Raw genomic sequence first — 15,642 nt, forward strand, 5'->3', positions numbered from 1 at the left:
GCTCTCAGAGCAGAGAACCGCTCACACGTGGGAGGACAAAACCAGGGCCCTTTGCAGGGGGCCGCCCCAGAGGCCCCAGCCCCTAGTGGGCATGGTAGGGGCAGATGGCAGGTCGACAACTTGCCAGCCCCCCGCGGCGACAAACCTCTATTTCTTTGACAAGGTATTTGCCAACTCCGTGGCTACCTGCGCGGTCGGCGATGGGATCCAAGCTCCTACTAGGTGCAAGCCCCCATCCCCCACCCATCCCACTTGTCCCCTCCCACACCGCGCTGGGCTCTGACCCGCCCAGGGCTTGGACACCGACTAGGCCTGGCTGGCACTCCGCGGGGGCCCCTCCCAGGCCCACCCACCCAACAAAGGGATCAATAGTCTCGTTCCCAACCTGCAGGCACTTGCCGAACAAGTTTTTTTGTTTATTGTCCACTCCTTCCCGCAGGGCAGGGCGGGGCGCACGGAGGTGGAGCTCGCTGAGTTCACGTGCTCTCTCCCAGAGCACGCCTGGCACCTAGTAGGTGCCCAGTAAATAAACGTTGAGTAAATAAAGATCTCTGCCACATAGCGCTGTGTGTTCCCACGACGTCCAAGTTCACGCGCCGAAAAGCGCCAGCTGTCTTCCTCCGCAGGACTTTTCCTTCAAGACCAGAAGGTGGCGTACGCGGACCTCTCCAGTACGGCGGAAACCGGTTCAGGCAGTGGGAGCCCAGAGGCGCTCCTTCCATGCAGGCGGCCACCAGATTTTCCTTACGGGGGTGGGGGGTGTTTCCTTTGGTCCCATGGAGGGGGCAGTGCCCAGGAGCACAGCAGGAGTGCTTGGGGGCGCAGTCCGGAATGCCAAGAGATGGCGGGCAAGGAAGACGTGGAAGTTAACAAGACTTTATACCCAGGACCGGGGCACTAGGGAGAGGCAGCCCCGTGCCGCAGCGTCCTGCAGGGTGGGGGAGAGACGGGGCTTGGGTGCCCCCGCACGCCGAGCAGGACAGGAAGCGCGCGGAGCGTACCGAGACACCGACAGCCAGAGAGATTTAAAAGAGGCCGCCCTCACCCAGCAGTCCCGGCGCCACCAATCGCCACAGGCCCTCCAAACCTCACTCCAGCCCCCTATCTCGCACCCGCGGCCACTGGCTCCCAGGAGAGCCGCGTCCGCTGCGGTCAGTGGAGACGGCAGACCCACTCGCGACCCCAAGCATTCCGGCCTTAGTCCGGGCAGGACCCGGCGGCGTAGACAGAGCCGGCACGCAGGGCAGCGACTCGAGGTCTCTTTTCTCATCGGTGTAAAAGGGCTGCGGAGGCCCCCGCTCCGGTGCGCGAGGAGCCAAAGAGCAGCGCCCAGAGCTGCAGTGTTCCTCCTGCCTCCGAGCCAGGGTCGCGGGGACCCTTCGGAAGGATAGTGCGCCCTGTTGTCCCGTCCGGGCGCGCCACTCCTGTCCCACCCCAGAAGACCGTCGGGTCGAGGATACCCGGAGTTGGCTCCGTGGCCCACAGAGTGGTCCCGAGCAGAGAGCCGGCCCCGCCCCTCTCACTAGGCCCCTCCCCTCCCTCGGCCCCGCCTCCTGGCCCACTTCTCCCGCTCTAACCAGAGCTCCAGCTTTCTCCACCCGCTGCAGCCCAGAGGAGGCCGGAGGAGCCCAGAGGGGCCCAAACCCTGCAGGGAAGGAGCCTCCCTGGGGCCGGGCTCTCGAGGCGCACGCACGCAGTGCCCAGGAAAGTGGGGCGCATGCGAGGCCCGGGGCCGGTCTCGGGGCTCGGCCGCAGTAGGTACCGCGGGAACGCTGGAGGGGCGCTCTCGGTATCCCGGGCCTGGCCCCGCTGGGGCCGATCTCCTGCGGGGCAGTCACACCCGGATCTGCGAGTGCGGCCCCAGTCAAGGAAGCAAGAAGAGAGAAACTCTCTTGCGCGCGGGCTGCAGCGCGCACGGAGCCAGGGCACCACGCGCCACGCCGCGCCTCCCGGGACCGCACGGTGCGCGCTCACACGGCCAGAGGAGGCCACCGAACGGCCGCCCAGCCCCGGTGGTCAGTGGCTTTCCAAGCCGCGATCTGGCTTAGGGAGTCTGGGTACTAAGACTCCACAGCTAACTGCACAAAACGAAAACGGACCCCCGAGGGTCTCAGCGCGAGCGGGCGCTGGGTCCCAGCACAGAGCCAAGAAGGTGGCCTTCTACCTCGCCACTGAAACCCTGGCAGCCGAAGTGAAACGGGAAAGTCGTTGCTAACGGACAGCGCACCGCACCTGGCCTGACAGAGGCCGGCTTGGCGCACGCCGCCCCCAAGCCACAAAACGGCGGCCATGGGTTCCCGCACGTTCCCAGAAGGCAGCGAGTAATAATATTAGTCGTCACTCAGTAATTAATACGTGACGAGGAAACAAGGTCCGGAATTCTACTCAGCGCCTGCTCTCCGCCAGCGCGCGCAGCCCGCTACCATCTTACTTGAACCCTCCAGCGCGCGCAGCCCGCTACCATCTTACTTGAACCCTCCACAGCAATTCTGCGGCGTGGGAGGCTCTGTACCCAGAGGGGGGACACCGTGGGCCCTGCGTGCTTGTCAGAAGTCCGCACTCCTGCCCGCTGCACCCAAGGCCCCGAATGTGGCCCCGTATGCCTTGGGATCGGGACTCGGAGCCTGCCACGGCGCCCGTTCTCCCAGCTGGGGCTGTGCTTCACGAGGGGAAGGCTGCGGGCTAAATCGGCGCCCAGGTCGAAGCTCTGGGCTCAGGTTGCCTCCCGGGAACAAGCCCCGACTTCGCGACCGGGAAACACCCAACCCAGAGGCCCGGGAGGTTTCAGCTCCGCGGGCCCGGGGGGGAGGGGACTGGGAACTAACGGCTCTCCTGGCAGTGCCCGGGGGTCGGCGGCCTCGCCTGTGACCCTCGGACAGGCCTCGCCACCGCGCAACTAGTTGATTGGTGAAAGCTTCTCGTGGGCCATGTCTGGCATACGGCCCGTGGACTCTGAGGTCCGGCTTCCTCCGTCTTCTGTATTCCTGAGGAGAATGTTTACGGAAATGTCTTTGGCCCTCCCCCCAAACCTGAGCCCGGGGCAGGTGGAAGCAGCCGGGGGCGGGGGGCGCGGGCCGTGACCCCGAATGCCTGCGGGCTCCCCGTGCCCTCCCGCCTGTGGCTCTTCACTGAACGGGGTCCACGGAGTGTGCTGAGTGGATCCTCAAATCTACATTCTTTCGGGCGATAAAATATGTTCTCGTATTTTTTCCTGATTTCCCATTAAAACCTTTGCCTAACTAAACTCCCATCCAGCGGGATTTATTTCGTCCCCGGGGAGATAAATCAGGGGACAAATTTACAGCCCGGGAGGCACCTGCGGCGCTAATGGGCCCTTCATGGAGTGCGCTGCCGGCGGGGGCGCGCGCAGACGGCGGGGCGCTGGCCAATGGCCGGGCCGCGGGCGCCGGCAGCCAATCAGCGCGCGCGCCGCGCCGGGGCCCCGCGGTTATCAGCGCGTCCGGCCCGCGCGGCGCCGCTCCGACCCGGCCCGGAGCCGCCACCGCTACCGCCAGTAGTTCCCCGACCGCCGCCCAGCCCGTGCCGGAGCCGCCGCCCGCCCTCCGTGCCGTCGGCGCTCGCGGCCCACGCCCCGCGCCCCCGCTGCAGCCGGCGCTCGCCCGGGCCGCGCGCAAACTTCCCAGGCCGGCGGGCGCGGGCGGCGGCGACGGGGCCCGAATGGGCGCCCGGGCCGGCGGCGGCGGCGCCCATGGACGCTAACCGCCCGGGCGCGTTCGTGCTGAGCAGCGCGCCGCTCGCCGCGCTGCACAACATGGCCGAGATGAAGACGTCGCTGTTCCCGTACGCGCTGCAGGGTCCGGCCGGTTTCAAGGCGCCCGCGCTGGGCGGCTTGGGCGCGCAGCTGCCGCTCGGCACCCCTCATGGCATCAGCGACATCTTGGGGCGGCCCGTGGGCGCGGCGAGCGGCAGTCTCCTAGGCGGCCTGCCCCGTCTCAACGGACTCGCTTCGTCGGCTGGCGTCTACTTTGGGCCCGCGGCCGCCGTGGCGCGCGGCTACCCGAAGCCGCTGGCCGAGCTGCCCGGGCGCCCGCCCATCTTCTGGCCGGGCGTGGTGCAGGGTTCGCCCTGGAGGGACCCGCGCCTGGCCGGCCCGGGTAAGTGGCCAGCGCGCAGGTTCGGCGTGGGGCCGTGGGAGGGGAGTCGGGAGGCGGGCCGCTCTCACCTGCCCTCATTTGCAGCCCACGCCGGCGGGGTCCTGGACAAGGATGGCAAGAAGAAGCACTCGCGGCCGACCTTCTCGGGCCAGCAGATCTTCGCGTTGGAGAAGACTTTTGAGCAGACCAAGTACTTGGCGGGTCCGGAGCGTGCGCGCCTCGCCTACTCCCTGGGCATGACCGAGAGCCAAGTCAAGGTGAGGCGGCTGCGGCCTGGGCGGTCCCCCGCGGATCCCGCTGCGACCAAACAGACCCGGTCCCCCGCGTCCTGCGAACGGTCTGTGAGCGGCCGCCAGCCTTGGCTCCAGTCCCGGGGGCTCCCAGCCCTGCTGTTCGGGCTGGGGCCGAGGGGTTGGGGCGGAGGGGCGTCCCTCGCCTCCACGAGGGCGGCCGGGGTACAGTCAGGGGCCGCGGGGCCGCAGGTTGGGTGCTAAGGGGAGGCGCCGCCTGACGGTCACTCTCCACCCCAGGTGTGGTTCCAGAACCGCCGGACCAAGTGGCGCAAGCGGCACGCGGCGGAGATGGCGTCGGCCAAGAAGAAGCAGGACTCCGACGCCGAGAAGCTGAAGGTGGGCGGCTCCGACGCGGAGGACGACGACGAGTACAACCGGCCCCTGGACCCCAACTCGGACGACGAGAAGATCACGCGGCTGCTCAAGAAGCACAAACCCTCGAACTTGGCGCTGGTCAGCCCGTGCGGCGGCGGCGCGGGGGACGCCTTGTGAGGACGCGGCGGCGAGGCCGCACAACCAGGGTACGGGATGCGGGCCGGCGCCCCACGCCAGCCGCCCGCGCCAGAAGGAGTGTGTATATATATTTTTACAGAATAAGTTATAAAGCGGCCCGGCTCCTGCTCGGCGTGCAGGGACCCTGGCCGCGCCCGCGTCCCTGTCCCCGGCGCGTTCGGCGGGGGCGTCGACCCAGGGCCGCCGCTGCTGCGCGTCCTGGGAGGAATCACTTTGTATAATCAATAAATTATTTAACACGTCCCCGTCGGAGCCATGGCTCCTGAGGCTGCACCGCGTGTTTCTTCCTTATCGAAAACCGCGGGCGAGGCGCCCAGCGCGGCCCCTGCCGCGTCCGCTGTTCGGTCCCGGGTCCAGCCTTCCATCCCGCGGGTCCGCGGCTGAGACTCGAGGGCGCCTGAGTCTGGACGGGGTCCGGCTCGGCGGCAGGGCGCGAGCGGCTCCAGCCCCCGAGCCCCCGGCTGCCCAGGCGGCGGCAGCGCGCAGCACCGAGGGCATCTTGAGGCCGGGCGCGAGGAAGGGCGCCCCGGCCCCGCGAACCTCCGGCCGCCGCCCAAGGGAAGGGGCCGCCCGGGCGGGCCGCAGGAGAGTCGCCAAGAGCCAGGACTCCGAGAGGCTGAGTGGAGCATATGGCGCCGGGGATGGAGCGGAGCGCGGACGCCTGGCGCATCAGGTGTGAGCGGAAGCAGGTAGGATCCCTTTATCCCTCCCTGCCTCGACCTCCCGCCAACTCCTCCGACCCCAGCCCGGGACGGGGCGTCTGGGCAGCGCGGTTGAGCTCGGGCACCCTCCCCAGGGGTCTCGGGGCCCCTATTTTGCGCTCAGATGGATGAGATGGGGCAGATTTAAACACATTTAGGGGTCCCCAATAGGGCAGGTGAGCGGCATTCCTGCCCCATCCAGCGTGGTACTTTTCCCCTTTTCCAGGGGCGGTGAGGGGCATCTCTGCCCGGCTGAAACCCCAGCCCGTTGATGCGTTTTGGTCTGACTATGGATTAAAACGTGCCTAGCCTTACCGAGAGGCGACACAATTCCAGGTAGCACTAAACTCACACTGGGTGAAATAAATCAGGTTTTAAGTTCATCAGCATCGTGGCCCTTCCGCTAGCACATAACAGGTTTTTTTAATTGGTGGAAGCTCTATTTAATTCAAGCTGAGACCACAAAGAGAAAGCCAAAACAATTCTGCTGCCCAGGGACAGCAGGCAGTTCCCTCAGCCAGCCCTGGAATTTTCTCTATGCTTTCGATCCTCAGACTCGAAGGGCTGGTTTTCTCGAAAAAGCACTTCTGGCCAGTGTTTGGACCTCGTCCTTCTCCTGGGCTGCTCCAGCCGCGACCGTTAGGGTACCTCCCTGGATCCCCCGGCCAGACCCAGCCCCCAGCCCCCCAGAGGAAGGTGGGGAAGCCCTCCTCTCTCTGGCCTATCTCCTCACCATGGAATCCCAGGGCTGGGATTCTGGTTAAGAACAGCCATGGATCTGCTCCCGTTCACAGAAGACCATCCTGTCCCTTCTGTTCTCTGGAGCTGGACGTGGTTGCAGCTTCATGGGCGTAACAGTCATGTTGATTTTAAAAACTATAAGTAAATGGTATCGCACCCTAAGAGTTCTCTTGAAGGGCATTACTAAAAATGTTCAAGAGAAACGTAAAAAGCTGAAGTTTTCTGTTTTTTTGCCACAGTGGTTGCACCAGTTTAACACCAGGCGCGTCCACTGGGTGTTTTTCTTTTTAAGGAAAGCATTGATTTTTTTTTTTAATTTCTGTGCATGAATTATCCCCTCAGCCCACGTTAAGAGCAAAGGAATTTCCAATATTAAAGTTTTGAGGAAAGCAATGCATTTATGCAATCTCACTGCGAACGCTGAGGGGGGACTCCCACCAGGCACCTCTGCAGTGAAAAATCCAGAAGACGCTTTCTCTGCTCTCACCCCTTGGCTTTGTCTGGGAACAGCATCCGACAGGACAGAGCCCAGCGCTGCTGGTGCGCGGGATTTAAAGGGGGTCGGGCACGCCGAAGGAGGAGACAGCAGACAGGGTATCTTCACCATGATCAATTTTATTGCTTAGGAACTGGAGCGGTCATTTCTAGAGGCCTCGACAGTGACCAACAGCTGAAACCCTGCTACACAGATCGCTGGGGGTGGAACGGCCGTGTGGCCGGTGGACAGAGCGCAGCGACCCCAGCCAGACACAGCTCCGATCACACTGTCAAGGACACGGATTCGGCGAGTGGACACCACAGCACTTGCCACGGTAGTGATTTCTCTAGAAACAGGCGCCCCCGGCGCCGTGCCCCAGCCCAGGAGTTCTGTAGTGTTCTGAAGCAGATCAGTAAGACGTCCGTCTGTGTTTCGCCCACGGGCTCTGGGATCGCCTGTCCTGAGGGCCAGGGCTCGCAGCTGGCGTATCACACAGGTCGTCCGAGGCTGAGCAGCCAGGGACGTGAGCAGTTCTGTTTCTCTGAGTATTTGTATGTACAGCCCAGGTTAAAAGCAGTTTCTATCAGAAGCAGGCTACGCTACTTTTATCTCTCCCAGGATATTGTTGTTTCATGTAGAATACTTGGCACCGCAGAACAGTAACAAAAGACGGACAAAACAGTTTACAAAATTCTTAGAAGGTACACCCGAGCTAGCTATGAAGTTCACATTCAGTTCTTAATGTTACACAGAAGGAGGCCTAGGAGTCCGGCTGCTCGTGCAGACGTGCGGGGGTCGGTCTGGCCCGTGAGGGCACAGCCAAGCCCTGTCACTTGTTTGGGAGCCTTGTGTGCTGACAGACACGCGCCTGACCTCCTAGACCTCGATGCTACCTGCTGAAATACCACTCAAGCATTCATACTGGAAAGTGTATTTAGCGTAAGTTTCGGTAAGGTTTATAAATTATTTTTAAAAAGTATATATTTATATATATTTATATATAAAAATGGAAAGCAGCTGCAGTGTGATTCAAAAGCCACGTCACATGGCAGTAGAGTGAAGAGCCTGGAAGGGGGGCCGTCGGAGTGGGAGCCGGGCCACGGCCCCCAGCAGAGGCCGCGCGCAGCCCGGCGGTCCAGAGCCCGCCCGCCCCCCACCGGGGGCCCGGCTGGCAGAGTGCTCGGCACCTGTGGGGTTTCCACCCTGGAGAAGCTCTTCCACGCTGACAATTCGTAAAAATCGAAAACCGTGAAGTCTAAAATACAGAATCTCTTTGCTGTCTATTACAGAGTTTTGGCAACAGGGCTGTGACTTATTTTTTTTTTTAAAAAAAAACAGTATTTCTACTTAATGTCACATGAACAGACGAGACAGTGAGGTATGTGAGGCTTTTCCGGAGCCGCCGTCCGGAGGCTGAAGCGAAGTGCAGGGCCGGCCGTCTGCCTAGCGGGTGGCGCTCGGGCGGTTGTGGGTGCAGCTGTCACGAGTACGTATTTCATGGGCTGCGACTTCGTCTGCGCCTCGTGCTACAGGGAGGGCTCGCCAAGGGTCCTCTCGTGGCGCTGACACCGCGTCCCTGCGTGGAGTCGGCCGTTGGTTAAAGGCGCGCACACACCAGGAGAAACTCAGGAAAGGTGAACACGAGGGAAGGAGGCATATTTACCACCACGTCACTGCACGACACAGCACTTGTGCACACGTGCGTGAGGTTTACCTGCCCCGGGCGCGATGCGGAAGGCCAGGAACACGGGCTGCAGGGGCAGAAGAGAAGTCGTCAGAACACCGGACCCCGTGCTCCCGGCTGGCTGCCCACTCTGGACCCCGCCCGTGTGGGGCTGCCCTGATTGGGCAGCCAGAGGCTCGTGGCAGAGGGCCTTCGTGGTCTGTAGAGAGGGCATTACTCCCAGAGGGAAAACTAATGTAAAAGCTCGTTTAAGAACTGCTGATTCCAGCCAAATAGCCCCGGAAAGACAGAGCTCCGCCTGGGATGGGGCAGTGTGGGCGGGGCCCGGAGGCCTTGAAGATGGGGAAGCAGAGCATCGCCTTTGCCTGCCAGTGACCCAGGACCTGTCCCCATGGGGCCCCTCGGGGGCCAGGCACGGTCACACGGAGAAGTCAGTCCCAGAACAATCACTGCCTCCCGAAGCGCTGGGCTGGTAGCACGCACGCCTCCCGCTTGCCCCATGGTGGCAGCTGCCCCGCCTCAGAGGCCATTAAAATACTTCCAATGCACACCTGGGAAACGGACTCCGGAAACCACCAGCGTTTTTTACAAATAGTAAAACTGCACCGTGTTCTCTTGTGACTAGTCTTGTCTGTCTTACTGTCTGCTTGTCTACCCAACTCCTTCTGGTATTTTATTAAAATCAAATAAAAACAGACCAATTTCGCCGCCTCTGTGAGGCCAGGCTAAGGAGGCGGCAGGAGAAGCCGCCCACCGCCCACCCTGGGCCCCAGCGAGGTGATGTCACCTTGTGGTCTCCCATGCAGACGCTGGGCCCGATGTGGTCGTAGGTGACAACCTTCTCCTCGCTCTCCGACTGAGAAAAGCAAGCACAGGAAGAGCTGTGAGAGGTGGGAACGGGGAGCAGTCGCCCGCCGCCCACTCTGCCCACTTCTGCGGCCCCTCGGAGGGGCAGCTGGCGGTGGCCCAAGGTCCTGGCGGTCCGGGCGGCATCTCTGCACCCTGGCTCTTGCAGGCGAGGCGGCTCTGGCCTCAGGAAGGCGGTGACCTCAGGGGCTACGCTGAGCTCCAGGCTCCCCTCCGGCCCTTCGGCGCCCCGGACGTGGTGGAGGCCCGGGCCGGTGCTCACCGCAGTCGGTGTCGCTGTGAGCACACGTGCCGCCGAGCCCCCGGCACCACAGACGCTCGTCCGGTTCCCACTTTCCCTGCTGACGTTCGCTTCTGACATCAGGGTCTGTTCACTCAGCGCCCCCTGTTCACGCAAGAGCAGACGCCCCTGAACTCCACGCCACTGCACCCCGTGGTCCGTGTGCCCATCAGCCTCCCACCTCCACCAGTCTGCAGACCCTTAAGCCCGGGCGACGCAGAGGGTGTGTGTTCCCAGCAGTCGGTCGGCTCCGACTGGGCCGGGGTTTTACATCTGCAGCTGAGGCATCTGCGACTACAACGTTAAAACTGAATTATCCGTAATGGAGTAGGAAGCTTAAGGTCAGATTTCCTCTCCAGCATGGTCGCCTGCCAGAACATACAGACAGCACCCTCCGCAAGTCCCTGCAGTCGAAGCGCCGCCTCTGCAGAGCGGGGGCGCATCCATCAAACGAGCGAGGCAATTTGCAAAGGCAGCGTAAGATTGTGGGTTTCCAACTGTATGATCTCGAGACAGATAAACAAATTACCGCGGCGACGCACACCTCGCTGCGCGCTCGTCACTGCGGCTGCCACCTCCGGTGTCCGGGGCTGGGAAGCGGAACTAACACAAGGCTGAGCTGCCCGAGCGTGGCATGATGGATGACGCCACAGAGACCGCTAGCCGCGCAGCCACCGGGCCGGTAACGCCCGCCTGCTGGGACTCCCCACCAGGAAGGCACTGGGCCTTCCCCAGACGGGCCAGCAGCCGAGCTCTGTCCCCACAGCGCCTGCAGCAGCCAGTCTCAGGCCCCCAAACTGAGATGACGTGAATGCACATAAAACAGTCTAAAATGCCACCTTCCGCTAGACTGTCTGCAGCCCGTGCAGCCCCCACGCGCGGTCCTGAGCACCCCCGCTGTCTTAGTGGGTTTACTGCAAGACACCTCTCTCTCTGGAAGATGACTCTGGTCTCTTCTCTGCGTCCCGAGGCCCCCGGAGGCACCCACACCGGCCACAGGCCTGTGCTCAGCTCGCCCCATGTGCTCAGAGCCGCTGTCCATTCTCTCATCCCTCGCCCTCACCTCAGGGCACCAGGGGCAGGCCCAAGTCTGGGCTGTGTGCTCAGGGCCCTGCCCCACGCAGCTCCTTCCGGAGGGCTGCCTGTGGAAGCAGCCCCAGCGGCCGTCCTCCCTGATGGGCCCTGAGGTACAGGTCCTGCCCACAGGCCGGGGGTCTGCCTAGGCTGCCCAGGCCAGCCCCCCAGGCCCCACCAGAGCAAGCTTGCTGCAGACCCCACATGGCTGCAGGCTCCCTGCTCCAACGCCCAGGAAGCTGTGGCTCCAGGCGGTGTTGAGGGCCAGCCCTCCTGGAGAGGTTAGCAGGCTTCCCAGTGGGGGCCACAGGGGCCGCTGAGCGGGGGACAGGGTGCACACCTAGGCAGCCCATGGGCGTTCTGCCCTCCCGACTGCGTCCTGGGTGAGGCCCAGGGGCACAGACGGGGCTCCTCAGAGCAGCTGCGGGGGCCATGGAGGGTGGTAACTGGCCTCAAATATGCTGAGTTGAGGTTGGCAGGGGGTGGTCTGGGGCCATGGGGGCCTCCTGCCCATTCCTAACTGGCTGCCCCCGTCCCTCAGAGGCCAGACTGCTGCCCTGGTGAATCGATGCATTTCACTGTAACATTTTTTCACTGATGGGGTCGACAAGACCAATGCAGATAATGACTCCTGCCAGCACTCCTTTCGTGCTGAGATGTGGGCACTGAAACACCCCAGGAAACCTGGCCCAGCACACGGCGCTGCCCCCGGAATGTGGGCCGTTCGTCTTTAACTTCTCGGGTCCGAGTGTGACTCCGGCTCTGACTCACAGCTTGGGAGACACAGCAGACTTCAGCGTGCACAAGCTCTTGCGAAGACGAGAGCTCACTGGCCCCAAGGACGCAGCAGATCAGGAGGTTCCTGGCACACTGCTGGCCGCTCATGCCCGTTTTGAGCTGGGAAGACTGCTGGAGGCCTGGCTGCCCCCACGGCCCCGCAGGCCGGGGGCTGCCCTGAGGTACCGGTCGGTGGGTCGGTCGGTCACAGGACGAGGCAGGGCTCATGCTGGGGTCGGCAGGAACTCGAATCCCCCAGACCACCCCCAGCCCTGTGGCTCTGACCCCCCCACCCCCACCTCACACTTACCCTCAGAATCAGCTCCTTGGCGGACGGGGACATGAGGACGCGGTCACACCAGGCGGGGCACCGGGTGTTCATGTACTGCTTGCCCTGGCTGGAGTCCTCGCTGTACGGGTAGCTGGGGAGACGGGACAGGAAGGCGCCGGTCAGCGCGGCGGCTCCAGCCCCTCCTCCAGCCCCTCCTCCACCCCCGAGGGGAGGGCCGAGCGGACTCTCCCCCACGCACCCCGGGAAGGCCAGCAGTGTCCAGGGAAAAGGGAAAGAACAGGCGGACAGCAGATCCTAGGACAGTCAGAGGGCGGTCCCGGCCCAGCACTTCGGATTAACCATTTCCTTCAAGGATGGAATCTTCTACTAACCTTGGTTTTATTTTTGGAAGTGGCCTGAAGCACAGTGAAAACCAGCCGGGCACTCGGGACAGCTGGGCACAAACAGACGGCACACCCCGGTCCCACCCAGGCACCCCCCACTGCAGAGGGTCTTGGGTCATCACTGTGGCGGAGCGTGTGCCTGTCCCTGACGCGCTGCCCTGGCCACACAGGCTCCCGCTTCCCGCCCACTGACGGGGCTTGGCCACCGGGGGAGGCCTGGGGCCCCCTCGGGGATGGAGCCAGCAGAGCCGACTGACCCACTGACCTACTGGCCGGGCAGCATGGGAGAGCAGGTGGCTGCCCCCTTGGTCCACAGCGTCTGGCCGCTGTCTGGCTGAGGCCCCTCGAGCTCCTTGGCCTGGGGGTGGCTCCCTCCTGTCGCCAGAACTCCCCGGAGCTCCTGCCTCCGGGCTCTGCACTGCCCAGTAGGCCCTGCCTGGTCCATTTAAAACTGCCACCCCACCCCCACCCCCGCAGTGGGCGTTTTGACTGGGACTGCCCTGAACCAACAGTAGGGGAACGTAACTTGGAGTGGTCTGCCTTTGGGGAGACCCCCAGCCGTGCTGAGCATGCACCCTGAGTAGGAGTCCGGCACAACTCGTGTGGCCTTCAGTACGGCCTAAAATCGTTCCTTGTCTAACACATTTGGGGTCAGTTCTGAAATGCCACATGGTGTTTGCTGTGCATGGCTCCTTCCTGTCTATTAAATTTTCTTGTTGCCGCTGGTGGAGGAAATGAGAGTGGCTTTCTGGGCTGCTCCATCCTGGGCCCTGGCTGGGCGAGGCCTCGGCGCCCTCCTCCCTCTCTGCATGGCCAGGCCTTGAGAGCCCGGTCAGGGTCCAGAGAACCTAAGTTAACGGTTCTCAGCCTCCTCCATCTCCAGTCGGACACAAATGCTTTCACTGGAAACCACGACGTACAACCCCAGCCCCCACAGGAATTTACTTAACTCAAGACCAGGATTAGCGTTAGTGTGTGGTCCTGGGTGAGAAACAGCACACAAAAGGCAGGTGTGTCGGAGCTGCTCCTCGCACACCCTGGGCCCATGATCACAGAGCGCTGGGCCCCGTTCAGCCCGGCCATGCCAGGAGCTGACAGGGCGTCGCAGGGATGGTGGGGAGTGACAGAGAACAGCCTGGGAGGCCTGGGGCCAACCTCCCACTGGGCCTTCAAGCCTGGTGCCCAGCAGGGGTTCCCAGGGTCCCAGGAGGCCCTGGCCCCTCCCTGCTTGGGCAGATCCCCCTGCTGCGGGCACATCCACATCTGATTCAACAGGAGAGAGGAGCTGGCCCTGAGGGGCCCTGGCTGGAGCGGGCAGGGCTGTTGGGGGCAGCATCCTCCCCCTCATAGACAAGCGACCCTCCCTACAGCCACACCCAGGAAGGGGCCCAGCACCTCCCAGAACCAGGGAGCAGGCAGGGCAGTGCTGGTGCCGGTGGGTCCCGGGAGGCCAGCGTGGGCTCCGGGGCAGGGAGGGAGGGCTGGGCGGCGTCACATGCGTCCTCCCCACGGTGAGGCCCTGCCCAGGCCGCTGTGAGGATGGCCAGAGTGCTGCCTGCCTGGGACCTGACCACTGAGCCCGAGTGTGGACGATGATTAATGCAGTGCTGTGCACGCAGACTTATCTGAAAGCAAACCCTGTGCAGGGTGGGGACACGGGACACGGCAGCCCAGCCCAGGCTCCACACGGTGGGGACTGACGGCCGTAATTAATGGCGCGGTGATAAAGTTAACAATCGTCCACCTGTCCTCCCTGCCCCACAAGCTCCTTCCCTCAGGATGTGGGCAAACGGCCCCTTTGCCGTGGCCAGGCGCTGGCCTCGATCTGAGCGGGCTGGCAGGCAGGTGGTGTCACCGGGGGCCCTGAGGCCAACAGCAGGGCCAGGAAGGCACAAAGGCCCACTGTCTGCAGGGCCAGCCGCCATGGGCGGGAGATGCCAGGCCCAAGAGGTGGACGGCGCGGGGCCCCTGAACCAGGCCTGATCACGTCTGGTTCTGTACCAAAGTGGGAGTGGAGAAGCAGGGGTGCTGCCTGAGGCCCCCAGGGAGGGTGGGGACAGAGGCCCCGCCTCGGATTCTTGCCTGGTAAAATTCAGTGTCCCCAGGTCACAGCACCGCTGTGGGGAGGGCCGACTCAGTGGCTTCAGAGCGCCCGGCGCGGCAGGTCCCCGTGGGCATGTGTGAGTTCCGGAGGCCAACAAGCAGCGGCTGCTCAAATACTGGGCTGCCAAACGCTGGTAGTTACTGAGATTCCCAGTGGACGGAGGGAGGAGGGGCACAGCTGTGCTGGGACCGGCAGCGGCGCTCAGCTGCCAAGTGGAGATGAGGAGCAGGCGTCCCAGGAGGGTCCCGCGGTCAGAGGCGCAGGGCCGACCCTCCTCCAGGCACGGGGCACGTGGGGTGACCGGCCGGCATCCCAGGGGAACTGTGCTGTGCCCCTGCCCTTCAGCACTTACCCCACGCGTCCGTGGGGGCCACGTCCAGCCAGGGCTCAGGGACCAGCTGGACAGAGGGCCGTCTGGGTTCCCTCCCCGAGCACCAGGCCTGGCGTGCAGCAGGGAGCCCGGCCGGCCTTCTTGTTCGAACGTCACCATTTTGTATTCGTTACAGGTGGGAACCCACAGGCGGTCCAGCTTTAAGTTCTGGCCACAGGAAAGTCTGAGAAGAGCCTCTGAGAGTTCATATGAAAATGAATGGCCCACTTTAGGAGGACAGCCCCCCCGGCTCGGGATGCGCTTATCCCTGTGTTCTGTGGGGTTTCGTCTTTTCCAAAGACCACCGCTTGGCCTTTCCCTGTGGCTAACCTCCCCTTAGAAACACCCCGTCCCACTGTGGGGCGCGCACCTGCCTCTGGGACGGTGGGGGTTTCCCTGGATAAGCCGGACACACCGAACGGTGGGTGCAGCCGGGACCGGACACCTTCCCACCTTCTCGCTGACCTCGTTCTGAAGCACATGTACCAGGCAGAGCCCAGCCCCCGTCACGTCCAGCAGCCCTGTGCCCTCCACCACGGCCTGGGAGGTCAAGGGTCGTGACCCCAGCCTGCTCGCGCACACTCCTGTTCGGGTTTGCCTCCAGACTCGCGTGATGCAGTGCCGGCTGCGGAATTCAGCGCAAATATCCGTTCCGCTATCAACAGCATTTAGATTCCTTCCTGTTTGGGGCTGGTTCTTGGCTGTGACGTGAGGACCTCTGGGGTCCCTGAGGCCCTCTCAAGGGTCTGGAAGGTAAACTCCATGTTCACAATCACAGGTAGACTGGCCTGTTGTCACAGTGTCGGCGCTGCCCCAGCAGGAACCTGGCCGCGGCCCCAAGGTGCAGGCAAAGCTGTATCTGTGACTCCTTGACTCCCGAGTCTGGGACACCCAGTGTCTTGCAGTCGGTGGGACGAGATGGGAGCTGTGGGGCGCATTCTGCTGCGTTTGGGAATCGTCCGGTTCCAGG

General features: G+C 63.4%; 2 protein-coding genes across 6 annotated transcripts in view; one reads left to right on the plus strand and one right to left on the minus strand.

Annotated features, from left to right (window-relative positions):
• Positions 1-3,640: 3,640 nt before the first annotated feature.
• LOC116667352 (homeobox protein Nkx-6.2) lies at positions 3,641-5,164 on the plus strand. The gene is made up of 3 exons (XM_032492062.1): positions 3,641-4,115; positions 4,200-4,372; positions 4,646-5,164. Exons 1-3 carry the CDS (start codon positions 3,710-3,712, stop codon positions 4,898-4,900), a joined length of 834 nt encoding a protein of 277 aa, XP_032347953.1. The 5' UTR covers positions 3,641-3,709; the 3' UTR covers positions 4,901-5,164.
• Positions 5,165-6,958: 1,794 nt separating this feature from the next.
• The window catches only part of INPP5A (inositol polyphosphate-5-phosphatase A), a 158,009-nt gene continuing 149,325 nt past the window's right edge, over positions 6,959-15,642 (minus strand). For 3 of the 5 annotated variants that reach the window (XM_032490609.1, XM_032490606.1, XM_032490605.1), the window contains 5 exons: positions 11,834-11,945; positions 9,655-9,777; positions 9,313-9,381; positions 8,505-8,592; positions 6,959-8,417 (listed from right to left, as the gene is read on the minus strand). In XM_032490609.1, the coding sequence (XP_032346500.1) occupies positions 8,512-8,592; positions 9,313-9,381; positions 9,655-9,777; positions 11,834-11,945 (385 nt within the window). In that variant the 3' untranslated portion in view covers positions 6,959-8,417; positions 8,505-8,511. The remainder of the gene's footprint in view (positions 8,418-8,504; positions 8,593-9,312; positions 9,382-9,654; positions 9,778-11,833; positions 11,946-15,642) is intronic. The other 2 variants (XM_032490608.1, XM_032490607.1) reach the window with 1 other exon arrangement.

This window comes from Camelus ferus, chromosome 11 (genome assembly GCF_009834535.1).
Source record: "Camelus ferus isolate YT-003-E chromosome 11, BCGSAC_Cfer_1.0, whole genome shotgun sequence".
Lineage (NCBI taxonomy): Eukaryota > Metazoa > Chordata > Mammalia > Artiodactyla > Camelidae > Camelus > Camelus ferus.